This window comes from Macaca mulatta, chromosome 11, assembly GCF_049350105.2.
Source record: "Macaca mulatta isolate MMU2019108-1 chromosome 11, T2T-MMU8v2.0, whole genome shotgun sequence".
NCBI classification, from domain to species: Eukaryota; Metazoa; Chordata; class Mammalia; order Primates; family Cercopithecidae; genus Macaca; species Macaca mulatta.
The window spans coordinates 118003508-118030969 of record NC_133416.1 but is presented as its reverse complement, the minus strand read 5'-3'; the positions used below and the strand labels follow the sequence as shown (position 1 = coordinate 118030969).

General features: G+C 48.1%; 1 protein-coding gene across 2 annotated transcripts in view; it reads right to left on the bottom strand.

Annotated features, from left to right (window-relative positions):
• The window catches only part of CCDC63 (coiled-coil domain containing 63), an 88728-nt gene that overhangs the window by 57848 nt on the left and 3418 nt on the right, over positions 1 to 27462 (bottom strand). The window contains exons 2-3 of one of the 2 annotated variants that reach the window (XM_077955060.1): positions 10855 to 10969; positions 986 to 1212 (exon numbers count right to left, since the gene is read on the bottom strand). In XM_077955060.1, coding sequence (XP_077811186.1) covers positions 986 to 1171 — 186 coding nt within the window. In that variant the 5' untranslated portion in view covers positions 1172 to 1212; positions 10855 to 10969. Of the gene's footprint in view, positions 1 to 985; positions 1213 to 10854; positions 10970 to 27462 lie in introns of those variants that run through there. The other variant, XM_077955062.1, reaches the window with a different exon arrangement.

Sequence of the window (27462 nt, the reverse complement as noted above, 5' to 3'; positions counted from 1 at the left end):
GAATTTGAATTTGCAGTTCCTGGTAGGAATCTAAAACCTGCCCACTTCTGGGGAACAGCGTGGGCAAGGAAAAGTGCAGAGAAGTCCAGTGGCCCAGGTCAGGGGACGTCAGGCAAGGGTCTCCTGCTCCTTGGGCCTCAGTCTATTCACCACAGCATCCATGGTCCTGGGCACATGGGAAGCTCTTGGCAAACACAATTTGAATGAATGACGTTTCCTCCAGGCAGAGATCATCTTCATTTATCTAATATTTAATTAGGCCTGCACCTCCTCTGCTTCTGAATTTTAACAACCTGCCTTTAAAAGACAAGCCTGCCCCATGATGGATTCCCTAGGGACCCTGGGACAGGCAGCTATAGGGATCATATTGAGCCAAGGCTGAACAACCTGGTAATGGAATTAAACATGTGCTTAGGGCACTAGCCAAACAGGAGCACAGAAACACATACACGGGTTTTGGTTTTCGTTTTGTTTTTTAAAAAAAGGATTATTATGGGAGGAAAATAATTTGTTGAACTTTTTTTTTTTCCTTTTTTTGAGACAGAGTCTCTCTCTGTCATCCAAGCTAGTGTGCAGTGGTTCAATCTCGGCTCACTGCAGCCTCAACCTCCCAGGCTCAAGCAATCCTCCCCTCACAACCTCCCAAGTAGCTGGGACTACAGGTGGTGCCACCACCCCTGGCTAAGTTTTTAAATATTTTGTAAAGACGAATTTGCCCAGGCTGGTCTTGAACCCCTGGGCTCAAACGATCCTCTCACCTCAGCCTCCCAAAGTGCTAGAATTACAGGCGTGACCCACCTCGCGCGGCCCTGGAGTTATTTTACGCGCTACAATTTATTTATGCATGATTGCGGGAGACCCTGATATCTTCCGGGCTTAGGGCAGCGAGATCTGAATGGGCTGGGGACCGCCACCGCTCTTTGCTTTTCCCTGGCAGGAGGAGCTGTGGCGCAGCAGGCGCTGCCGGACTGGCGGCAAAACTTACCAGTGGCGGGGCCCGGACTCCTTGTCGGTGGCGGCTCGGGCCGCTTGTCCGACGCTGCTGCAACTGCGAGTCCCACGGTGCCGGGAGGACTGCTTGCTGCGCTGCCTCGCTGCGCCACACCCCCAGCCCCACGCCCGGGCGTTCTGGGACCCCTGGAACGGGCGCCTTTGTGACCCGCACAGACATGGACGTTCTCCCCTGCAAGTTCACAGGGAGGGCACAGGGTCCTCGGGAAGAGAGGACAAGAGCAGCTGGTTGGAGGGAAGCTTTTGGTAGGGGGAGAGGGGCGACACACTCTCTAAAGATCCCTTACCACACTACTCATGACGCTAAGTGACTTCTTGAGTCAATCAACAATCTCAGCCCCTCCCTCGGCCAACGCCATGCAATCGCTGGTCAGCCTCACCCCACTCACACCCCATTCACTGTCTTCTTAGCCTACACCTACACTCATGCTCACAGCAGCCCTGCTAGGTACGGACTTCACACGCAGCTAACTCAAAGGAGCCCAATTTTCCCTACTTTGAAAAAAAAAAAAAAAAAAAAAAAGTTGGTGGGAGGAAGAGAAATCATTTATGAGAAAAATAACTTCATCAGTGCGGGAGAATTTTCTTCAGAACATTCACCTGACCCCCACCCACTGTAAGGATAACACAGGAACCCAAGTGTGATCCAGGCAAGTGAGCTTTTCACTGCCCTAACGGAGTTTAGTAGTTTAAAGATACACATTTTTCATACAATCGGCCCTGAAACACAAGTCAGCCCCTCTAGGGCTAAGCTCTAGAAACAATCACAGAATTTATGGAAAATTATTGGGGGTACGCGTTTTCTACAGTAATTTTGATTCCATGTGATTTCCACTTTAACTCCTCGCCCCCTGAGTGGATTCAAGGGTCTCAAACTCACAGCCCATGGGGCCTCAGCCCTGCTAAGGTCTCCACTTGATCCGTAAATTCTTGGGACAGGATGTGTTTTAGAACTTACCATATTTTGAAGGCCAGGTGTGCTGGCTCATGCCTATAATCCTAGCACTTTGGGAGGCTGAGGAGGGCAGATCATTTAAGGTCAGAAGTGCAAGACCAGCCCGGCCAACATAGCGAAACCCTATGTTTGTGTGTGTGTGTGTGTGTGTGTGTGTGTGTGGTTTTTTTTTTTTTTTTTTCCGTATTTCTACTAAAAATACAAAAAATTTAGCCCGGCATGGTGGCGCGCACCCAGTGGGTGCCTGTAGTCTCAGCTACTCGGGAGGCTAGGGCAGGAGAATTGATTAAACCCAGGAGGCGAAGGTTGCAGTAAAAAAAAAAAAAAAAGAAGAAAGAAAAGAAAAGAACTTACCATATTTTTGGTTTCAGAAAGATAATATGGTACACAAGGGAGTATGTTGCCCCGATGTTGCTGGCAGCCACGTTGTAACCATGAGGGAAGTCAGTGGGACAGTATATTACATATAGGGTTTGGGCAACACGGTCCAAACCAAACACAGTACTGTTTCTGCAAGGAAGCATCAATACTCATGTCAAGTAAGGAGGATAGATTTTGAACAGCTACATGTCAGGCCTTGCCTCCAAATGATTCATATGAAGTGTTTTGGATACATTTGACCATCCTCATTTTACAGATGGGGAAACAGACTTGGAGAAACCGAGTTTTGCAGTCAGTGGAGCAGCCAGGATTTGAACCCAAGGCTCTCTGTCTCTAGAGCCCCACGCTTTTCCATAACCTGACTGAAACCGCAGCCCCAAAGCTGAGCAGCCCTGCAAGCTGATATCTCTCATCTCTGATATTTAAAGGGCTGCTCCAGCACTCAGCTCCACGCAGAGCCCAGTGACTCACACATTTCAAGTGTCGACGTCTGAAAAATGATTAAGTTCAATTAGGTTCAGGACTTGTTAAAAATAGACCTTCCTCTGACGAATTTACTCTCTGTGTCTTTATGGGCGCAGCTCTCAGCAGCCCCCATGCAGAGACGTACCAGGCTTTTTTAATTAGAACATGTCAGAATCGATTCTGCTAAAGGGACCTTCTGCTTCATCAGCGGGACTTGGAGCAGGGTGAGATGCCAGCTTGCCAAAGCGATGAGCCAGCGGTGGGAAATGTTGGCGACAGCAGAGCCTCTAGAACACAGGAGGAAATTAGAGCCAAGCCGCAGAGGGACCGGGCAGAGGCATTTGGATGCAGACCAGAAAACTGACAGTCCAAGTGACTCTTTGGTTACAAAAATCAGAAACCCACTCGAACTAACTCAAAATGATTTTTTTTTTTTTTTTTTGGCCTCCTCAGCATCTGTTTCCCTTTCCTTCTTCCCAGCCGATCCCAATTTGTTCAGGTAACAGTCCTTCCCCGTTAAGCCTATGTAACCAGAAGCAGTTGAGTTTTACACACACCTCCAAGGTAGATCTCCATTAGTGTAAGCCAATCACAGCCATCCCATCCTCCTTGCCAATGACTGGGAATCTAAGTTTAAGCCAATTAGTGCATAGCATTCTCTCAGAAACTGCTACTGGTCCAGGAATAGGCATGCAACTGACAGTGGCCTATCAGACAGAAAGGAATAACTTGGGTGGGAGGGAGATGCTTTTCTACCCTTATGGATGCAAACAAGAAAGCATGTTGCCCCTCATGTTGCTGGCAGCCCTCTGGCAACTATGAGGGAAGCCAGTGTGAGATCAAGGCTAACACACGATGGAGGGAAGAGCCTAGGGAGAATTACAGAACAATGTGGCTGGCACGGTGATCACACCATGCCTGAAATCCACCTTAGGAACAATAGGAACTCTGCACTTCCTATTATGTAAATGAATATGTTTTCTTGGTTTTTTTAGCCAGTGTGGATTGCAGTTTGTTTCTTTCATCTAAAGCATGCTGCATCATATGAATATTAGGGCTACCTCACGATGGTTGGAGGCAGATCCCATGAGGAACAAGAACCCAGAACTAGTAAGCTGTCAGAAACCAAGGCAGCTCCTCCCTCCAGCCCTCTCTGGAACCACCTGGTCTCTCAACTTGGCCTCTTTTTTTTAAGGACTATTTTCTCTGCTGTCCCCTCTTCCTCCCATCTTGCTTCTTACGAGTTCCCATTTTAGAGCTCAGCTTAAAAAAATAAATAAATCAATGTCCTCATCTCAATTTCCTCCTCTCTTCCCAAGAGATGCTCCAATGTCCTCCTGTCTTCCCAAGAGAACACAATTGTCCAAGTCTAGATTTGATGTCCTGGCCCAATGACATGGGTCCAGGGGACCATAGTCAGGTGGCCCCCAACAGGGACTGTGAAAATAATTCTCACCAGGCGCAGTGGCTCATGCCTGTAATCCCAGCACTTTGGGAGGTCAAGGTGGGTTGATTGCTTGAGCCCAGGAGTTCGAGACCAGCCTGGGCAACATGGCAAGACTCTGTCTCTGCAAAAAAAATACAAAGATTAGCTGGGAACGGTGGCATGCACCTATAGTCCTAACTACTCAGGAGGCTGAGACAGGAGGAACACCTGAGCCTAGGAGTTTGAGGCTGCAGTGAGCTATGATCATGCCGCTGCACTCCAACCTGGGTAACAGAGCAAGACCCTATCTCAGAAAAATAAAAAATAAAAATAAAAATAAATTCTTAGAAAAGGGGGCATAGGCAGGGAGGGCACAGTAGTGTAATGGAGAGAACTGCTCTGCTTTGTGCCCTGAGAAAAGCAAACAGACCTCTCTGAGCCTCAATTTGGTGTGACTGCCAGGACCAAATTGAGAACTTTAAAGTCTGCAAAGGTTGTGAAGCATTTCACCCCACCTATGGCATTCAATAAAAACAGTACCGATCCACAAGCTAAGTGTGAAGTAGTCTGGATTCCCACTTCTGCTGTCATGTATACTGAATAACATAACAAATCATTTTGGGGGAAAAAAAGTGTGGGTGTCCCGACTTCACTAGTGCCATTAGTCTCACTTCATTTGTTTTCTGGGTAACAAATAAACTGTTGTTGTTTTTCCTCAGCAAAGGAGGCCACTCTAGCCCCTTCCATCTTCCTCTGCCCTGCCGAGTGGCCTAATCTCCACGCCTGTGGCATTTGAGCTCCCCCAATCCTCCCCTCTTCTATGGTGGATTGGACGAGAAGAGAACACCTCACACAAGTTAAACCAATCAGAGCTCCTTTCCCAGGAAATGGAATCTGGACACAAAATTCCCTGGGAAACAAAGGATTGATGAATAAGTTAATGAGGTGTTGGATGTTGGAGCCAACAGACTGTGTGAAGTCAGGCCAGGGTAGCCTACTTTTGCCAAGTCTACACTGCTGTGGCCGCACAGGCAGACCATGCACAAAGCCCTTCCCTCATGTTTTCCTTGCTAGCAAAGTCCTGATTTTTATTCTAGACTTGGGTGGAGGACCCTGGATCTCACAGGTCTGAAGATCTCATTGAGCCTACCTGAGATCTCAGGGTGGCCAATGAGAGGGGAAATCTGCTGGGAGAACTTGGGACAGGTGCTGGCCAAATGTCTCCAGTCCTCAGAGTCCATGGTGTCAGCTGAAGTGCGTGGGCCTACAGGTGGAGGGAGGTGAGTTCTGTTCCTGCTGCAGAGCCACCAAGCCCGCCAGATCATCCAAGGCCTAATGGCCTTCAGTGCATTCCACGTCTGCTTAAGCCAGCTGGAGAGGATTCTGTTGTTTGCAACCGAGAACTATCAGATACAGGCTTTCCCTTCCAGAACCAGGTGCTTCAGGGGCTGCAGGTTACGGTGCAGCCAAGTCCAAAAACCACACTGCAGACAACCAGTCCCAAAACAGCACAGAAATGGCATCAAAAAATTCTGATCACAGGCCAGGTATGGTGACTCACACCTGTAATCCCAGCACTTTGGGAGGCCAAGGTGGAAAGATCACTAAAGGTCAGGACTTTGAGACCAGCCTGGCCAACATGGTGAGAGCCTGTCTCTACTAAAAATACAAAAAAAAATTAGCCAGGCGTGGTGGCACACACCTGTAGTCCCAGCTACTCAGGAGGCTGAGGCAGGAGAATCGCTTGAACCTGGGTGGCAGAGGTTACAGTGAGCTGAGATTGCACCATTGCACTCCAGCCTGGGTGAACGAGGGAGATTCTGTCTAAAAAAAAAAAAAAAAAAAAAAAAAAAAAAAAAAATTCTGATCGCAAAGATATGAATCTCTTTAGGGGGTGGACCCCAAGTTCCTGAGGAACATGCGCTTTGCCAAGAAGCACAACAAAAAGAGCCTGAAGAAGATGCAGGCCAACAATGCCAAGGCCGTGGGTACATGTGCTGAGGCTATCAAGGCCCTGGCAAAGTCCGAGGAGGCTAAGCCCAAGATCCCAAAGGGCATCAGCCACAAGCTTGATCGACCTGCCTGCATCGCCCACTCCAAGCTTGGGAAGCTCAATCAACCTGCCTGCATCACCCCACTGGAGTGAAGTAGTGCGATTTCTGCTCACTGCAACCTCTGCCTCCCGGGTTCAAGTGATTCTCCTGCCTCGTGCTGGCACTACCAAGGGCCTCAGGCTCTGTCGGCCAAAGGCCAAGGCCAAGGATCAAACCAAGGCTCAGGGTCCAGCTTCACTTCCAGCTCAGGCTCCCAAAGGCACCCAGGCCCTGACAAAGTCTTCTCAGTAGAGGTCTCTGTCTGCCTACCTGAGGACGGAAGGACTGGTGTGGCCCCTGGGCTGTCATCCCCATGGGACTATTGTCCTCCTGTGCTCTTTGTACAAATAAACTGAGGCAGGAAAGAAAAAAGAACTGTCAGATGCAGAGACAGTGGCCATTGTTGACATCCAGAGTTTCCAATTCCTCCCCAGTGGGATCCAGAGCTGCACACCTCTTGGCCTCCCTTCCAATTGTCAGAGGCATTTGAACCAAAGTAACTCCATCTTGAGAAGCGGCTGGGTAAAATGAGGCTAAGACCTACTGGGCTGCATTCCTAAATGGTTAAGGCATTCTAAGTCACAGGATGAGGTAGGACAGCACAAGATACAGGTCATAAAGACCTTGCTGATAAAACAGTTTGCAGTAAAGCAGCTGGCCAAAATCCACCGAATACAAGATGGCAACGAGTGATCTCTGGTCATCCTCATTGCTGCTCTCCTACCAGAGTCATGACAGTTTATAAATGCCATGGCAATGTCAGGAAGTTATCCTATATGATCTAAAAAGGGGAGGCATGAATAATTCACCCCTTGTTTAGCATATCATCAAGAAATAACCATAAAAATTAGCAACCAGCAGACCTCGGGACTGCTCTGTCTATGGAGTAACCATTCTTTTATCCCTTTACTTTCTTAATAAACTTGCTGTCACTTTACTCTATGGACTCACTCTCTATTCATTTTTGCACGAGATCCAAGAACCCTCTCTTGGGGTCTGGATCCGGACCCCTTTCCTGTAACACAGTGAGGCACAATGGCGCAGTGAAGAGAATGCCAGAGTCCTGGATCTGCCACTGGTTTGCCGTGTGCCCCTAGAAGAGCAAATAGACCTTTCTGAGCCTTAATTTATTGAGACTGCCAAGACCAAATGGAGAACTTTAAAGCCTGCAAAGATTGTGAAACATTTTACCCCACCCATGACATTCAAAATAAAAACAGGGCTGGGCACAGTGGCTCACACTGTAATCCCAGAACTTTGGGAGGCTGAGGCAGGCGGATCACCTGAGGTCAGGAGTTCAAGACCAGCTTGGCCAACATGGTGAAGCCCCATCTCTCCTAAAAATACAAACATGAGCTGGGTGTGGTGGTGCTTGCCTGTAGTCCCAGCTACTCGGGAGGCTGAGGCAGAAGAATTGCTTGAACCCAGGTAGTGGAAGTTGCAGTGAGCCGAGATCACGCCACTGCACTCCAGCCTAGGTAACAGAGTGAGAGTCCATCTCAAAAAACAAACAAACAAACAAAATAAAAACAGTACTAATCCATAAGGTAAGTGCCACTCATTATCTCAGTGACAGACTTCTCACACAGGTCTACATTCTTCAGAAAACATTTTGGCCTCACACAGCAAGAGTTACAAAAATGTTTATATTCTTCAACCCAGGAAACCTAAATGTGGAGATTCAGCCTAAGAAAATAAGTCAAAGTTGGGGATTTTGTTTTTGTTTTTGTTTTTGTTTTGAGACAGAGTCTCCCTCTGTCACTGAGGCTGGAGTGTAGTGGCACTATCTCAGCTCACTGCAACCTCCACCTCCCAGATTAAAGTGATTCTCCTGCCTTAGCCTCCCGAGTAGCTGGGACTACAGGTGTGCACCCCCACACCCAGATAGTTTTGCATTTTTTAGTACAGATGGGTTTTTGCCATGTTGGCCAGGCTGGTCTCGAACTTCTGACCTCACATGATCCACCTGCCTTGGCCTCACAAACTCCTGGGAGTACAGGCATCAGCCACTGTGCCCGGCCAAGTCAAAGATTTTTAAAATTCAAAGGCACTCTGTGTTCTCCTCTCTCTGTGCCTTTTGATGGTATGACAAGGCATTTAAAGATGTTTCTGGCATTTTAAAAAATTCTAAGACGATGTTAACTATATGGTTATTGGCTAGAAATCCTGAGTTATCAACTGTACATATTCATAGTTTGTAAACAAGAACAAAACAACCAAGACAAACTCTTGATGCTCCTCACTTGACAGTGAGGCCGTGGGGGAAGATGGCTTTCGACGGAGTGGTAGCTCAGGGCATTCACTGTGAGACTGGACCTGTTGACTCTGTGGTAAGCATCTACTTAGCTTCAGGTGGTCTTGTTTCTGTATAGAGTGATATAGCATTCTGCTGCCATTCTTAGCTGTGGACAAAGTGGGATCAGCTGGCATGAGAAGTGTTTGGGGTTTTTTTTGTTGTTTGTTTGTTTGTTTGTTTTATTTTGAGACAGTTTCGCTCTTGTTGCCCAGGCTGGAGTGCAATGGTGCAGTCTCGACTCACTACAACCTCTGCCTCCTGGGTTCATGCAATTCTCCTACCTCAGCCTCTCGAGTAGCTGGAATTATAGGCGCCCACCGCCATGCCTGGCTAATTGCTGCATTTTTAGTAGAGACAGGGCTTCGCCATGTTGGCCAGGCTGGCCTCGAACTCCTGACCTCAGGTGATCCACCCGCCTCAGCCTCCTAAAGTTCTGGGATTACAGGCGTGAGCCACGATGCCCGGCCTTTTTTTTTCTTTTTGAAACAGGATCTCCCTCTGTCGCCCAGACTGGAGTCCGGTGGTGCAATCATAGCTTACTGCAGCCTTGACTTCCCAGCCTCAAGTGATCCTCCCACCTCAGCCTCCCGAGGAGCTGGAACTACACCACACCCAGCTAATTTTTTTTTTTTTTTTTTTTTTTAACAGACACAGGGTCTGTGTTGGCCAGGCTGGTCTTGAACTCCTGGCCTCAAATGATCCTCCCACCTCAAAAGTGCTGGGATTACAGACATGAGCCACTGCACCTGAAACAAGTTCTCTTTTAAACAAACTACAGACCTCTTCCTTGTCAGCAAAGCAAAGAGCCACCCATCATTGAAAATTCAAGGATCAGGCAGGGTGCGGCGACTCATGCCTATAATCCCAGCACTTTGGGAGGCTGAGGCGGGAAGATCACCTGAGGTCAGGAGTTCGAGACCAGCCTGGTCAACATGGCAAACCCCGTCTCTACTAAAAATGCAAAATTAGCTGGGCGTGGTGGCAGGCACCTGTAATCCCAGCTACTCGGGAGGCTGAGGCAGGGGAATCACTTGAACCCCGGAGGGGGAGGTTGCAGTGAGCCAAGATCTTGCCACTGCACTCCAGCCTGGGCAACAAAGTGAGACTCCATCAAAAAAAAAAAAAAAAAACAAGAGGAATCTTCTATATTTTGTATGTTTAGAGTGCTGAGGTGTTTTTCAAGTTACCTTAACAGCACTGCACTTTTTAAAAAGAAAAAGAAAATAAGCCAAAGGCAAAAAAAAATCCATATATACAAAGATACCGATTGTAAAATCATCTCTACATAGGCAAGTGGAAATAAGTAAAAATCAACAAGATAAACACTTGGAATGAAAAAGCCAAGCCCAAAAGAGCTCATACTGAAAAATGCCATTCATTTAAAGCACGAAATTAGGGGAAGCTAACTTTGCCTTTAGAAGTCAGAATAGAGGTTATCTGGTACAGGGGGATGGAGAAGGAATAAGTGGAAGGGAAATCAAGAGGCTTCCGGGCTGCAGATGTTTTGTTTCTTGATCTTGTTACACGGTCAATTTCATTTATGAAAATTCATCCCGCCGTACACTTCTGATATGGACCCTTTATACGTGTGTATTGTACTCTGATACAAAAGTTTTCTAGACAGATGAACAAAAGGAGGATTTTTTTTTTCTTTTTGAGATGGAGTCTCGCTCTTTCACCCAGGCTGGAGTGCAGTGGTGCCATCTCAGCTCACTGCAATCTCCGCCTCACAGATTCATGCCATTCTCCTGTCAGCCTCCCGAGTAGCTGGGATTACAGGTGCCCGCCACTACGCTCAGCTAATTTTTTGTATTTTTAGTAGAGATGGGGTTTCACCATGTTAGCCAGGATGGTCTCAATCTCCTGAACTCATGATCTGCCCGCCTCAGCCTCCCAAAGTGCTGGAATTACAAGCATGAGCCACTGCACCCAGCCAAGAGGAAGATTTTTAAAGTAAATTATGGCTTATCTACTCATGGGACATGCTAGAACATCGAAAAATATAAAAATAACCACACCTGGCCTGGTGCAGTGGCTCACACCTATAATCCTAGCACTCTGGGAGGTCAAGGTGGGAAGATCGCTTGAGCCCAGGAGTTTGAGACCATCCTGGACAACATAGTGAGACCCCATCTCTATTAAAAAATGTTTAATACAAAATAAAATAAAATAAAATAAAATACCCACATCTATTAAGCACATGCATGGTATGTACATATTGTTTTACCTCGTCTAGTTCATCTTCCCTCCAATTCCTTCGCCACCCTTCTCTTCCTGCTGTGTGTCTCAAGAAGTGGACAGTGTGATCCACATCACTCAAGGGCTCCCTTGCCTTCTGTCTTCTGGTTGAATGTGGCCAATGAGAGAGACCAGCAGGAGACCAGCCGGGCAGGGTGAGAGAGATGTGAGACGTTTCTTTCAAAGTTCTTGCGTGCGTTGACATCCTGTCCCTGCTAGTCACTGCACCCCTGTGCAGCTACAGCTTCTGTCTATTTTCCCCCCTCCCCAGCTGCAGCCCTCACTGGGCATCCATCATACCAGTTCCTTTTCCTGCCTCATCCTACCTTTAGTGTGGCAATGACTTCCTTTTCTTGCTATTCTCTCAGGGCCTCAACCTCCCTTCTCTGTTCCCTTAATCCTGCCCACACTCTAAGAGAAGTCCTTCTTTAAAGTCTCTTGAACTCTCTGGGTTGGATTCAGTTTTCTTCAGAGCCCTGACCATCACAGCCACTCTTCACCTTCCCATGTGACAAGCAGTGACCTTCTTGGGTTCAATGCTGCAGAGACTGTGCCTTCAGCAGAGTGATGGGAACCAGCCCGGGAGTGAAGCCAGCAATAATTTCAATTTGGCACCAGGAGTTGTGCCAAATGCTTTCATTTTTTATTTTATTTTTATTTATTTTTATTTATTTTTTTGAGACTGAGTCTCACTCTGTTGCCCAGGCTGAAGTGCAGTGGCACAATCTTGGCTCACTGCAACCTCCACCTCCTGGGTTCAAGCAATTCTCCTGCCTCGGCCTCCTGAATAGCTGGGATCACAGGAGCATGCCACCACACCCAGCTAATTTTTGTATTTTTAGTAAAGTTGCAGTTTCACCATGTTGGTCAGGCTGGTCTCGAACTCCTGACCTCAGGTGATCCACCCGCCTCGGCCTCCCAAAGTACTGGGATCACAGGTGGGAACCACTGCACTTGGTCTCATCTTTTTCTTTTTCTATTTTTTTTTTTCAAGACAGGGTCTCAATCTGTCACCCAGGCTGGAGTGCAGTGGTGCAATCACGGCACAGCCTCAACCTCCTAGGCTCAAGTGATCCTCCTGCCTCAGCCGTGTTTCATCTTTTTGAAAAAGTAAAGAACTGAGCTCTCTCCCTCCACCTGTATGCCCCCTTCCTCTCCCCGTCATGGTCCCACTTTCCCCAGCTGAGGCTATGAACAGGTAGAGCTCACAGAGCTCGAGTGAGAGGAAGAGAGAAGATTGCAGGCCGTGCTGTGACCCTGCAAGGCACGGGAGAACACATGGCTGCCCATCTGGAGGCGGCAGCAGAGACCTGGTGCCCAAAGCAGTATATGTACCCGTGTGCTGCTCAGCGGCGCTGAGCAAAGCCCATGTCTGTCTGGCCTCCTCCTCAAGGAAAAACGGAAGCTTCAGTGTGACCGTTTGCCTCCTCAATGTCTACTCTCTCTTTCTCCCTTTTCTTACTTTTACTGGGAATGGCACATGCCCAACTTTGAAAACCACATCTCAGTCGGGCATGGTGGCTCATGCCTGTAATCCCAGCACTTTGGGAGGCCAAAGTGGGTGGATCACTTAAGGTCAGGAGTTCAAGACCAGCCTGGCCAACATGGTGAAACCCCATCTCTACTAAAAATACAAAAATTAGCCAGGCGTGGTGGCGTGTGCCTGTAATCCCAGCTACTTGGGAAGCTGAGGCAGGAGAATTGCTTGAACCCGGGAGGCGGAGGTTGCAGTGAGCCAAGATCGTGCCACTGCACTCCAGCCTGGGTGACAGAGCAAGACTCCATTTCAAAAAACAAAAAATAAACATAAGTAAAAAATAAAAACTGCATCTCCCAGTCTCCTTTACAGAAATGGACAGCCATATGACTAAGATCTGGCCCAACAACTATGGTGGATGGGGTAGAAGGAGCTCTGCTGATGCTCTGAGCAGATGCCTGCCCTTTACTAACTCCACAAACATTCACCAGCATTTGCAGCCTTTCTATGCTTCTAACATAGATTTGGGCAATGGTGCCACCTCTGCTGTATGGAAAGTCAGAAGTTCCTGGAGATTTACTCCCTCCCAATCTCTTCTGGACAGCCCATGGCTGGGTTGGAATGCAGGAGCCCAGTTCCTTTCCTCTGAGGCAGGACAAACTCTGAGATGTAATTTACACTCCCAGGCTCCCCAAGGATCCAGCTGAGGCTGCCCTGAAGTTGCACTCTCGCTTGGCGTGTTCCTTTTCCTCGTTCTGCTTCCCTCACTCCCTGACCAGTTTCCCCTGGGAGCATTTCCCAAATTTATCACTTGCATCTGGATCTTTGGTTCAGAGTCTTCTGGGAGAATGTGACCTAAGCATGACACTTCCAAGAAATCTCCTAAAACACAGGCTGACTGAGCCGGCATGCTCTCTCTTTCCTTCTTTTACCATTATCTCCCTTCCTGCCTAAAACATAGATATAATGGCTGGAGCTCCAGCAGTTATCTTGTAACCATAATAAGCGTAGGGACAGAAGGATTGTGGCTTCCTGATAACTTTGGGTAGCCAACAGTCCTAGACTCCTACCTTTTCCAGACTTCTTTTATCTGAGAGAAAAATAGAGCATTAACTTTTTTTTTTTTTTTTTTTTTTGAGATGGAATCTCACTCTGTCACCCAGGCTGGAGTCTAGTAGAGCAATCTTGGCTCATTGCAACCTCCACCTCCTGGGTTTAAGGAATTCTCCTGCCTCAGCCTCTGGGTAGCTGGGATTACAGGCTACAGGCATGTGCCACTATGCCTGGCTAATTTTTGTATTTTTAGTAGAGACAGGGTTGCACCATGTTGACCAGGTTGGTCTCGAACTCCTGACTTCAGGTGATCCACCTACCTCAGCCTCCCAGAGTGCTGGGATTACAGGCGTGAGCCACCACACCCAGCCCACTCTTTTTCAGGTTTTAGATTTAGCAACCTACATAACTGCTAATATAGTTGACTAATAAAGTTCTACAATCTTCCCCACGACAGGGAATTTCTCCCTTGAATATCTTTCTCTTTAGGCCGCGATCATCACTCACCCCCCTATAGCTTCCTGCCCCCGCCATAGAAAATCAAAATCTCTCTCTTCCATGATAATAGCAATGGCAATAATAATATCAGCAGTAGTAGTAACAGTGGTTGAACACTTACTATGTACCAGGCACTGTTCTAAGCACCTTTCATACAGTAACTCACTTAACATTCTTTTTTTTTTTTTTTTTCTTGAGACGGTGTCTCACTCTGTCACCCAGGCTGGAGTACAATGGTGCACTCTCGGCTCACTGCAACCTCCAGCTCCCAGGCTCAAGCAATTCTTCTGCCTCAGCCTCCCAAGTAGCTGGGATTACAGGCACCCACTACCATGCCCAGCTAATTTTTGTACTTTTATTAGAAATGGGGTTTCACCATGTTGGCCAGGGTGGTTTTGAACTCCTGACCTCAAATGATCCACCCATCTCAGCCTCCCAAAATGCTGGGATTACAGGTGTGAGCCACCGCGCCTGGCCAACATTCTTATAACAACCCCACAGGGTAGGTACCCACATTATCCCCATTTTACAGATGAGGCAACTGAGAATAACTCAGGCTAAGTCTTCACTGCCCACTCTCCTGGACCATCCAAAAATCAGAATCTTGGTTAGTACATTATGCTGATAAATTTAACCCCCTTTTGGCCGGATGCAGTGGTTCACACCTGTAATCCCAGCACTCTGGGAGCTGAGGCGGGCGGATCACCTGAGGTCAGGAATTCGAGACCAGCCTGGCCAACACGGTGAAACCCCATCTCTACTAAAAAAAAAAAGAAAAAAAAAATTAGCTGGGCATGGCGTCAGGCACCTGTAATCCAAACTACTTGGGAGGCTGAGGCAGAAGAACTGCTTGAACCCGGGAGGTGGGGGTTGCAGTGAGCCGAGATTGAGCCACTGCACTCCAGCCTGGGCAAAAGAGTGAGACTCCATCTAAAAAAAAACAAAAAAGAAAGAAAAAAAAACCCTTTTCATCTCCTGATTCTGCTAGACTGGCTCGGGGAAAACGGAAGGAGCTAGGAAGGATAAGAGAGCAATTTTCACCCTAAGAGAGCTTCTCCCACATTTCTTGGGCAACCAGCTCAATCACAGGCAACATTAAAAATGATCATTATTCCTGATTTTGTTTGTTTGTTTTTTTTTTTTTTTTTTTTTTTTTTTTTTTGAGACGGAGTCTCGCTCTGTTGCCCAGGCTGGAGTGTAGTGGCCGGATCTCAGCTCACTGCAAGCTCCGCCTCCCGGGTTCGGGCCATTCTCCTGTCTCAGCCTCCTGAGTAGCTGGGACTACAGGCGCCCGCCACCTCGCATGAGACATCAAGCTGTTTCTCTTGATAAATAAAAAGAGACGTTTCCATGCCCTGCCAACACAGCTCAGAGGAAACAGGTGCCGCTTTCCTCTTCTTGGGCCCTCCGCCGTGCATCTTTGGTTCCCTAACTCATTTCCATAGGGTCTGCTGTTTGTAGGGCACTAAGCTGGGTGCAGTGGTACATCACAGCATCCAGACATAGGCTCTGGAGTCAGGAAGACCTGGGCTGCCACTAGCCAGCAGTGAGATCTTGGGCAAGACACTTTACCTCTCTGGGCCTCAGTTTCCTCTTCTGCAAAGTGAGGGTAATGACGGCGCCCACTCCATCAGCACAGAAGTCACTTTTAGTTGCCTGCCTACTTGCGATTACACTTCTTCCTTAGTCCCGGGGATGGATTATTTTGAGCTAAACCATACCCAACATATTAGTCAAGGGGTGGGCATATCCTTTCAGGCAAATGAGGCATACAGAGATCTCTGCAGGGAGTCTCTGCTCAAAAAGGAGAAGCCCATGAGGGGCAAATCTCCCACTTTCCCTCCTTTTGTAATAGATATGCTCCAAGACGGCCACCCAAGACCAACCTCAGGTTCAATGATTCCACAGAAGGACTCCCAGAACTTAGAAAAGCTGTCATATTCATGGTTATGGTTTACTACAGTGAGAGGTTACAGATCAAAATCAGTAAGGACAAAAGGCGCAGAGAGCAGACATGAGCCTCCAGTTGTCCTTTCCCAGTGGAGTCTTACAAACGTCACTTAATTCTCCTAGCAATGATGTACACCAACACGTCAGAGGCACTGCCAACCAGGAAGACTCACCCACGCCTTGGTGTCCAGGCTTTTTATTGGGCGCCAGTCACAGAGACATGGCTGGAGATTTCGATTCAGGAAGTCTGAAAGAATCTTGAGAATGTATTTATCAACAATCATAGGCTAGGCACAGTGGCTCACATCTGTAATCTCAGCACTTTGGGAGGCTGAGGCAGATCACTTGAGGTCAGGAGTTCAAAACCAACCTGGCCAACATGGCAAAACCCCATCACTACTAAAAATACAAAAATTAGCTGGGCTTGGTGGCGTGCGACTGTAGTCCCAGCTACTCAGGAAGCTGAGGCAGGAGAATTGCTTGAACTTGGGAGGTGGAGATTGTAATGAGCCAAGATCATGCCACTGCACTCCAGCCTAGGAAACAGAATGAGACTTTGTCTCAAAAAAAAAAAAAAAAGAAAGAAACAAACAAACAAACAAACAACAACAACAACAAAAAAAACATGAACACAAACATTTGTAAAGCACTTTCTTTGTGCCAAGCACAGTTTTTAAACGCTCCACATCTATGAACTCATTTAATGCTCGCAACAACCCTATGAGGTCTAGATTATAATTTTCCCCCTTTACAGGTGAGGAAACTGAGGCCCATCTCTATAACAAGTGGGAAATCTAATGTCATGAAGCAGCAGTCTTTCAAGAATTGCAGCTTGTTCGTTTGGCTCACAGGGACCAACATTTAAAACTCCAGAGCATTCACACCAGAGAAAACGGAGCACAGGAGTGAAGGGCAGGAGCCGCACTGACCAGCTTTCAGTCTAGGCTGATGAACAGTCTTGGTTTTCCTGGACTGAAGGGTTTCCTGGGACGTGGATCTTACAGTGCAAAAGCTGGGGACAGTCCCAGGAAAATCAGAATGGCTGGTCACCCTACATCCCAGTTACCAATAACTAGTATAATTTTAGCACATTTGTTTGTTCATTTGTTCAGTCTTGTCACCCAGGCTGGAGTGCAGTGGTGTGATCTCGGCTAAATACAACCTCCACCTCCCAACTTGAAGTGATTCTCCTACCTCAGCCTCCCGAGGAACTGGGATTACAGACACGCACCACCACACCTGGCTAATTTTGTATTTTTAGTAGAGATGGGGTTTCACCACGTTGGCCAGGCTGGTCTTGAACTCCTGACTTCAAGTGATCCCCTTGCCTCGGCCTCCCAAAGTGCTGGGATTACAGATATGAGCCACCACACCCGGCCCAGCACGCGTTATGTGACATCTTTGAACCTCAGTTTCCCCATCTGTAGAATGGGAGTAATAACAGTATCTACGTCATAAAGTTTTGTTAATATTTAACATCTTAAGATGTTTTGGAACTGCCTGAGTGTTTGGCATTAATAGAATTATGAAAATTTGGATTTCCAGATTTACTTTCTTCGAAAGATTAGAAGATCTGGCAACAAAAAGGTTACATTCTTATTTACCTAATTTATTTAGCAAATGTTATATATAATGCCTTTTTTTCTTTGAAACAGGGTCTCACTCTGTCACCCAGGCTGGCATGTGGTGGCGTGATCACAGCTCACTGTAGCCTTGAACTTCTGGGCTCAGGTTGTCTTCCCACCTCAGCCTCCCAAGTAGCTTGGACCACAGGCATGTGCCACCATGCCCGGCTTTTTTTTTTTTTTTTTTTTTAAGTAGAGACAGGGTCTCCCTAGGTTACCAGGCTGGTCCTGAACTCCTGAGCTCAAGTGATCCTCCCACCTCGGCCTCCCAAAGTGCTGGGATTACAGGTGCGAGCCACCCCACCAGTCATATAATACTTTTTACTCTGCACCACGCACTGTTCTAAGCATTTGCAAAACTTTCACCTACTCAGCCCTCAGAACAACTCTATGAGATGGGTTCTATTTTGTTTGTTTGTTTGTTTTTGAGTGGGAGTCACTCTGTCACCCAGGCTGGAGTGCAATGGCATGATCTTGGCTCACTGCAACCTCCGCCTCCTGGGTTCAAATGATTTTCCTGCCCCAGCCATCCAAGTAGCTGGGATTACAGGTGTACACCACCATGCCTAGCTAATTTTTTTTGTATTTTAAGTAGAGACGGGGTTTCACCATGTTGGCCAGGCTAGTCTTGAACTTCTGACCTCAGGTGATCTGCCCACCTCAGCCTCCTAAAGTGCTGGGATTACAGGTGTGAGCCACTGCACCCGGCCAAGATGGGTTCTGCTATTGTCCAGTTTTACAGATGAGAAAACGGAGGCACAAGGAGGGGAAGTGACTTGTCCAATGTCACACGATGAGTAAAGGGCAGAGCCAGGATCTGAACCTCAACTGTCTGGCTCTAGGCAGTGACTCTCAGCTAGCACTGGGTTTTAACCCCTCGAGGAGGGCATGGACTCCCCACTTCGCCCCAGCTCCCACCCCAATTTCCCATTTCCATTCCTCCCAGGCCCCTCTGAGCTCTGTGTTTTCTTTCCTCACATCCTGGGGGCTCAAGCACAATGACAGCCTTGCCAAAAGATCCCCCAGGAACACGCCTCAGGTCACGCTGGCCCCGGGGCTGGGAATTTAGCCTGAGGTTTAAGTCCAACTTTCATTTTCTGAGTCCCAGGCTTTCTCGAAAAGCCATCCTCTCCTCAGACAGAATTAGATTAATCTCCTTATCCAATAGCTCAAGATCAAGCGGACAGTCGGGTCACCTGCTTTAGCCCGGCCAGACCCAATTACCCTCCGTGACCCCAAAATTCACTCATGCGCACCTGCCCCTGACACGTTCGCTGATTAATAACAGCAGGGAGTTTGGGGATGGTGCATTTTCACCTTCTGGGAGCATCGGTGGCTTGAACACAAAGGCCACCTGAGGAAGGGCTGTAGTTAAACACCCATGGCCTCAGACCTCAGCCCCCTCCCCCCAACCACGCACCCTTCCCAGAAGCTGTGCCCTTTTAAAATTCCATACAATTTAATGTCCCGGAAAATAAAAGCTGGTCAAGTCAATAGTTATCAAACTAAAAAACTTGAGAGCTGCCAGCATGTTCTGAAATTATTCTGTTCGGGCTGGGCATGGTGGCTCATGCCTGTAATCCCAGCACTTTGAAAGGCCAAGGCAGGTGGATCACTTGAAGTCAGGAGTTCGAGACCAGTCTGGCTGACATAATGAAACCCCATCTCTACTAAAAATACAAAAATTGGTCAGGCACGGTGGCTCACACCTTTAATCCCAGCACTTTGGGAGGCCGAGGTGGGTGAATCACTTGACGTCAGAAGTTCGAGACCAGTCTGGCCAACATGGTGAAACCCAATCTCTACTAAAAATACAACAATCAGCCAGGCATGGTGGTGCGTGCCTGTAATCCCAGCTACTTGGGAGGCTGAGGCAGGAGAATTACTTGAACCAGGGAGGCAGAGGTTGCAGTGACCAGAGACTGCGCCACTGCACTCTAGCCTGAGCAACAGAGCGAGGCTCCATCTCAAAAAACAAACAAAACAAAACACAAAAATTAGCCGGGCATGGTGGGTGCCTGTAGTCCCAGCTACTTGGGAGGCTGAGGCAGGAGAATCACTTGAACCCGGGGAATGGAGGTTGCAGTGAGCCGAGATTGCACTATCGCACTCCAGCCTGGGCAACAAAGCAAGACTCCATCTCAAAAAAAAAAAAAGAACGCAAGAGAGAGAGACGAAAGAAGGAAGGAAGGAAGGAAGGAAGGAAGGAAGGAAGGAAGGAAGGAAGGAAGGAAGGAAGGGAGGGAGAGAAAAAAGAAAAGAAAGAAAGAGAAAGAGAAAGAAAGAGAAAAGGGAAGGGAAGGAGAGGAGAGGGAGGGGAAGGGTGGGGAGGAAAGAAGTTCTCCTGTTCAGGACTGTGTAAGGACCCATTGTTGGCTTTTTCTGCCTTCATCTTGTAAGAGCACCCCAGTTTTCCTCTGGAGGGTCATCCCATCTCCCAGTGCTCAGTCCATGAGGTTGTGGAGGCTGCCCTGTGCTGTCAGATGCAGGTAGCTGCGTTCCCCTATTGAGAGCTCCTATCAGGGAGCCCCTCTCTCACAGCTTCTGATCTCAGACTCCAGGACAGTCCTTCCCCTGCACTTGTCAGTCCCAGGCACTTTGCCATCCCTGCTGGCTCTCCCCATCCTGCCCACACACTTGCTTGTCACTCCCACCTGACTGTCTCCCCGGGACCCTAACTGATTCATCTGGAGACCCAGCAGTCATTTGGAGAGCTGAGCACACCTCCCCCAACTCCCTACATTGTTTGCCTGGCTCCCTTTACCTCTTTGCCTCTGGGCCAAGGACTCCTGGACTTTTCCATTTCATTGAAAATGCCCTGGGGGCCAGCGTAGTGGTTCATGCCTGTAATCCCAACACTTTGAGAGGCTGAGGTGGGTGGACCACTTGAGGTCAGGAGTTTGAGACCAGCCTGGCCAACATGGAGAAACCCCATCTGTACTAAAAATACAAAACTTAGCTGGGCATGGTGGCATGCACCTGCAGTCCCAGCTACTCTGAAGGCTGAGGCAGGAGAATCGCTTGAACCAGGGAGGGTGGATGTTGCAGTGAGCGGAGATCCTGCTAACTGCACTCCAGCCTGGGCGACAGAGTGAGACTTCGTTTTAAAAAAAATTTTTTTTTAAATTTAAAAAATTCAAAAAAAAAAAGGAAAGAAAGAAAGAAAGAAAGAAAGAGAAAGGAAGGAAGGAAGGAAGGAAGGAAGGAAGGAAGGAAGGAAGGAAGGAAGAAAGAAAAAAGAAAAGAAAGAAAATGCTCCGGGGAGGGGCTGTCACCTCCCTTAGGATTTCCCCTCTCACACTTAGCTTCAAGTGGGGGCAATCTCCCAGCAAGCCTCCTCCTCGCTGTTCTGATTTTTACGCTCAGCCCCTCCCGCCCGAGTGCCCACCACACTCAAGGGAGTGTGCTAGAGATTTTTGCAGACGTGAACTCATGTGTTGTACACCGCTGCAGGAAAAGCCACGTGAGGTGGTTACACAGCTGAAGTGGTCTCCCGACATTCAAGCAGTCACGGATGCTGAACTGTTGCAGATGTGGTAAATTGGTAGTAGGCAGGAGGGCATGCTGGTTATAGGCTTGGGCGGTGGAGGCAGACAGACCTGATCTCAAATCCCACCTCTGCGATGTGACTTGGGCAAGTGGTTTAACCTCTCCCGGCCTCTGCTTCCTAATCCAGGCTGCCATGTTGCACAATTCCAGGAAACACCATTCACATTGGTGCAGCAGGGGGCGCCACTTACACAGGCAATACGTTGAATGCCATTCCCCAAGGTCCTGCAAGGTGGTTGCACTGACAATACTGCCTCCCTCAGAATATGGTAGTCAGGGCTCCACGTGTCAAGAGTAGGCTCTCAGCAATCATCCCAGTAGCCTTCTCCTCATTTTACAAAAGAGGAAACTGAGGGTCAGAGAGGTTACATGATATGCCCCAGGTCACAGGTCAAATAAATGACTGAGCCAGAATTTGAATACAAAATTTCTTTCACACTGGGCAAGGATGGCTCATGCCTATAATCGTAGCACCTTGGGATGCCGAGGTGGGAGGATAGCTTGAGCCCAGGAGTTCAAGACCAGCCAGGGAAACATAGTGAGACCCCACCTCTACAAAAAATTTTAAAAATTAGCTGGGTGTGGTGGCGTACACCTGTGGTCCCAGCTATTCAGGAGGCTGAGAATAGCTTCTCCCAGCTATTCAAGGGAGAATCACTTGAGCCCAGGAAACTGAGGTTGCGGTGAGCCATGATCACTGCCACTGCACTCTAGCCTGAGTGACAGAGTAAGACCCTGTCTCTAAAGACAAGAAAACAGGCTGGGTGTGGTGGCTCATGCCTGTAATCCCAGCATTTTGGGAGGCCAAGTTGGGCAGATCACTTGAGGTCAGGCATTCAAGACCAGCATGGCCAACATGGTGAAACCCTGTCTCTACTAAAAATACAAAAATTAGCCCAGCATAGTGGTGCATGCCTGTAATCCCAGCTACTCAGGAGGCTGAGGCAGGAGAATTGCTTGAACCCAGGGTGCGGAGGCTGCAGTGAGCTGGGATCGCACCACTGCATTCCAGCAAAAAAAAAAGAAAGAAAGAAAGAAAAGAAAAGAAAAAGAAACAAAAAAGCCAAAATTTTATTTAATCCAGGGCCAGTGCACTCTCTAGCCTGCTGTTCTGTCTCCAGAGATCTCCAGTTTGGGTGGATGAAACACCACACACATCTTCACAGCCACAGTCCACTCCTTCCCACTCAGAGCACCTCTGCTGTCACCGAAGAGTTTTCCTTGAATTATAAGTTGTTGTCTCTCCCTCCCTCTTTTCCCTCAGGTATTTCCAATTCCAGACACGGCAAATATTTAGTTCTCCATGGCTGATCCCATGGCAGACATTACTAAACAGTCCTGGCACTCTTTCCACATAGATCCAGGATGCAACCCACCAGGCAGCCGTTACCAAGTGATCCAGGTTATCTGTCAAGACAAACCACGAGTTCTAGTAGAGGCTTCATCACCTCTTCCCACTCCCTGCCCCAAATAGTAATAGGTGTTCATACATTAAGGAAATGTTTGTGAACAGACACATTGGGCTTTCCTTCTTACTAGCTCTGTGACTTTGGCCAAGTCCCCTCATCTTTCTGATGTCAAACAGAAATGGAAGTTTAGAAAAATGAAGGGACTTGCCTAAGGTCACAGCTAGCAAGACAGGGAACAAAATTACATCCAACAGAGACAAGAAGGGCTGCTGAAGGTGCGGATGTATGTAGAATTCTTAGCACACTGCCTGGCACGTGGCACATACTCAACATCACTAGGCTTCTTTTGTATAAAACGGGATTGGTTCTGTGCTCTGACCCCAACCTTTCATAAAACTGTTCTCTGGGGCTCTCTGGCCAGAATCTTTCCTTGGTATGACAATGTAGAAGGCCCCAGAAAGCCCATTGGCTCAGAGATTTGTGAGAATGCACTCTTTGGAATACTGGCACAGAGTAACCGAGTACTTTCTAGAACTCTGGGCTGGATTCAGGACCTGTGAGATCAGATTTTCGAGATCTTGGTTTTCCCAGCTGAGAAGCAGAAGTTGCAATGAACATCCCAAAGGCCCCTGTCACATTCAAAGCTGCCTTCTCCGGGTTCCCTGCCTGTGGCCCAAAACAAGCTGGTGGGTGGCACGTTCTATTATTAAGAGTTTCCCCAAGCTGTTGTATAACCCTGGTTGTCACACAGCAGGAGGGAAGGCAGGAATCCAGGAGGCTGGGCTCCCAGCTCTGAAAAAGATGACAACTTCCTTCAAAACCTAGCTGGCTACAGGCATGACCACTTGATGGGCTACCGCACCTAGTTCCCTTCCCTTCCTTCCTTTCCCTTCCTTCCTTCCTTTCCCTCACTTCCTTCCTTCCTTCTTTTTCCTTCCTTCCTTCCTTTCTTCCTTCCTTCCCTCCCTCCTTCCCTACTTCCTCCCTCCCTTCTTTCCTTTCTTTCTTTCATTCAGGGACTACTGATTGAAAACATGGGCCCTGGAGCCATGAGCTCAAGTCTAGCTCCAGCCAGGCGCAGTGGCTCATGCCTGTAATCCTAGCAATTTGGGAGACCAAGGCAGGTGACCACCTGAAGTCAGGAATTTGAGAACAGCCTGGCCAACACAGCAAAATCCCATCTCTACTAAAAATACAAAAATTAGCCGGGTGTGGTGGCAGATGCCTATAATCCCAGCTACTCTGGAGGCTGAGGCAGGAGAATCACTTGAACCTGGGAGGCAGAGGTTGCAGTGAGCCGATACCGTGCCACTGCACTCCAGCCTGGGTGACAGAGAAAGCCTCTGCCCCAAAAACAACAACAACAACAAAAACCTAGCTTCATCTACTACCAGCTGTGTGACCTTGGGCAAGTTGCTTAAACGCTCTGTGCCTCAGTTTCCTTATCTGTGAAATATGAATAGGAATAGTTATTCATTCTCTGTCAAAAAAAATAGTCTGATCTCAGAATTGTTGAGAAGATTTAATAACTTGCTGCACAGGTAGCACTTCGAACAGCACCTGGTGCTTCACAGGTGCTGTGTAAGTGTTTGTTATTATTGTTAAACAGCGTTGAAGGAGCAGCTATGGTAGGTGCTATGAACAAACCCGTGAGCAAGTCCCAGATGGCCTTACAGTCCCTGGCCTCACAGAAGCCACAGCCTAAGAGGGCAGACCAGCATTAAGTAATTGCACAATTAAGTGTAATTAATTACACAATTAAGTGATTAGTTATTGTGATTATTAGTGATAACCACTGTGAAAGGGAGACCGGATCTATTCTTGCCAAAGGGCAGGGGAGTCAGGGAATATTTCCCAGGAGGAGAGGGAGTTTGCAACTGCGTTTTTATTGGCTTGTCCATTCATTTATCACTCATTGTCTGCCTCTGGCACCAGTGTGTAAGCTCCAAGAGGTCTGGGATCGTGTATACTCTATTTACTAATGTTTATCTGCATTGGGAGGCACTGTAACTATGTGAGTTTTTTTGGTTTTTGTTTTCTAAGACAGAGTCTTGCTCTGTCACCCAGGCTGGAGCGCAGTGGCGAGACCTTGGCTCACTGCAACTTCTGTCTCATGGGTTCAAGCGATTTTTGTGCCTTAGTCACCCGAGTAGCTGGGATTACAGACACATGCCACCACACTTGGCTAATTTTCATATTTTTAGTAGAGATGGGGTTTCACCATGTTGGCCAGGCTGGTCTTGAACTCCTGACCTCAGGTGATCCACCCACTTTGGCCATCCAAAGTTCTAGGATTACAGACCTGAGCCACAATGGCCGACCAATAACTACGTTTGGATCAATAGATGAATGAATGAAAGGATGTTCCACTGGAGACCAGGATGAGTCAGTGCAAACCACGTGAAGGGAGGGATGAAAAAGCACCCTGAACAGAGGAACAGCAAGTGCAAAGGCCCTGTAGCTGGAAGGTCAGAGTGTTTCCGATAATGAAACGAGGACATGATGTCTGGAGCTGGCAAAAGAGAGCCACAGAGAGCATGGAACAGACCACACAGGACCTTGGAGGCACATGGTGGAGTCTCTCCACCAGGTGCCCAGTCAGAGCTGCAATATGAGGTGATCCAGGGTGTTAGAGAAGTTGGGGTTCAGGTCCCAGCTGCTCTACTTTCTGGCTACAGGCAAATCAATTAACCTCTATGAGCCCTGGCTTCCTTCTTTGCAAAGGGGATGCTAATAGTAACCTATAGCAAGGGGCTCAGGGAGGATGACGGAATTAAGGCACTTAGCACGGTACCTGGCATAGTGCAGGTGGTGCTCACAAAAGGTAGCTGTGGTTATAATAACAATATCACTGTGATTAACCCAGGCCTCATGGTTCTCCTTTTCTGTCCTCTAAAGCTCAATCACCCCCTTAAGGAGGGCTCTCCCTGTTCAGTCCAGCCCAGGGACAAAGCTATTCCCAGCTCTTCCAACTCAGAACAGGCCCCAGGTTCCCAAGGCCCCCCTGGGGCTGTTCTCCTTGAAGTTCGTGCAGCCAAGACTCTACGATGGTTCCCTCTGCTCAGGGCAGAATCTGCATCTGCATTGCTAAGCAACCATCCCCCATCCAGATGCCAGCTGTACCCCAGCCAAGGGATGACATCAGCACTCTGAGAACGGTCTCCTGGGGGCATTTCCAGGACTCAAGCTGCAACCAGGGCTCTAACAGGAGAGAGCAGAGGCAGATGATGCCCCTGCCACTGGCTGGTTCACAGCCCTCAGTGAGAGTCAGGGCGCAGCATAGAAAGCCACAGGGTCCAAACATGTTCAGACTACAGCTATACAACTTACCAGTTGTGCAACTTTGGACAAGTCACCAAACCTCTCTGAGCCTCAGCTACTCATCTCCACAATGAGCTAGCCAGACCTAACTGCAGATTCATCATGAGGATAATACAGAATGCTATACATGAAAATGCCCAGCACAAGGTAGGTGCCCAAACAACCTTGAAATATGAATGCATCTCCAGGGGTGAGTCCACCAATCTTGTCACCCATCAGTGGTAACAGAGATAAAACTCCTTAGCCTGCCTTGCCTGTCCCCTCACCTGATCCAAGTTTCTTCTTTCAAATTAATTACCTCCTAGTTCAGGGCTTCTCAACCTCAGCACTACTATTTTTTTTAAACAGCTTTATTGGCATATAATTCCCATACATTGCAATTCACTCATTTAGAGTGTACAACTCTGGCCAGGCATGGTGGCTCATGCTTGTAATCCCAGCACTTTGGGAGGCCGAGGGCAGACCGCTTGAGCCCTTGAGTTCGAGACCAGACTGGCCAACATGGTGAAACCCAGTCTCTACTAAAAATACAAAAACTAGCCAGGCTTGGTGGCACACACCTGTAATCCCAGTTACTCAGGAGCTGAGGCAGGAGAATCACTTAAGCCTGGGAGGTGGAGGGCGAAGATTGTGCCATTGTACTCCAGCCTGGGCAACAGAGCAAACTCTGTCTCAAAAAAAAAAAAAAAACCAGACTCCTTACTCAAAAGTGAATTGATATCTGAGACCATGTGAGATAATGCCTTAGACAAGGGTTTTCTGAATCTTACAGGGTATTACAACATACCCCCACAATTGCAGATAGGTTAGTTAAGAGTCACACAGATGTAGATTCAAGTCCCAATTCTGTCACCATGTTTGGTACTGAGGTTTGACTCAATAAATAAAAATGTAAAACTTTGAGAAGAAAGAAGAGGCTGGGCACAGTGGCCCACGCCTATAATCCTAGCACTTTGGGAGGCCAAGGCAGGAGGATCCCTTGAGTCCAGGAGTTCAAGACCAGCCTGGGCAACACAGTGAGAACTCATCTCTACCAAAAAAGAAGAAAAGGAAGGAGGAGAAGTAGAAGAAAGAATAAGGGGGAGGGAGAGGGGAGGGGGAGAGAGGAGGTAGAAAGGGACAAGAAGGAGGAGGAGGAGGAGAAGGAGAAAGGGAGAGGGGAGAGAGGGCGGAGGGGAGAGGGAGGGGTAGAAGGGGAGGGAGAGGGGGAAGAAGAAGAAGAAGAAGGAAGGGAGGGGGATGAGAGGGAGGAGGAGAGGGGGAGGGAGAGGGGGAGGGAGGGGGAGGGGGAAAAGGAAGGGGAGAGGAGAGGGAAGAGAAGAAGAAAGAAGAAGAACAAGAGGAGGGGGAGAGAGGGAGGTAGAGGCAGGGGGAAGCAGGGAGGGGGAAAGGGAAAGGGAGGGAGAGAGGGAGAAGAAGAAGGAAGAGAAAGAGGAAGAAGAGGAAGAACAAAGGAAGAAGTTTACTTCCTTCTTAACTAGGCCTGGTATGGTGGTCACAGGTATCCTCCCAGCCAGATGCTCCTCCATTCAGGGCACCCCACCGTCATAGTTCAAGATGGCGGCCTTCAAGTTCCAGATGCCAGAATAAAAGAAGGGATGAAGAAGCAGTGACCTCTTAGAGGGAGTGTTTCAGAACCACGGCAGGACTCTTCCCCCCACATCCTTAGCCATACCAGAGTACCATGGCCACACTTACCCACAAAGGAGGCTGGG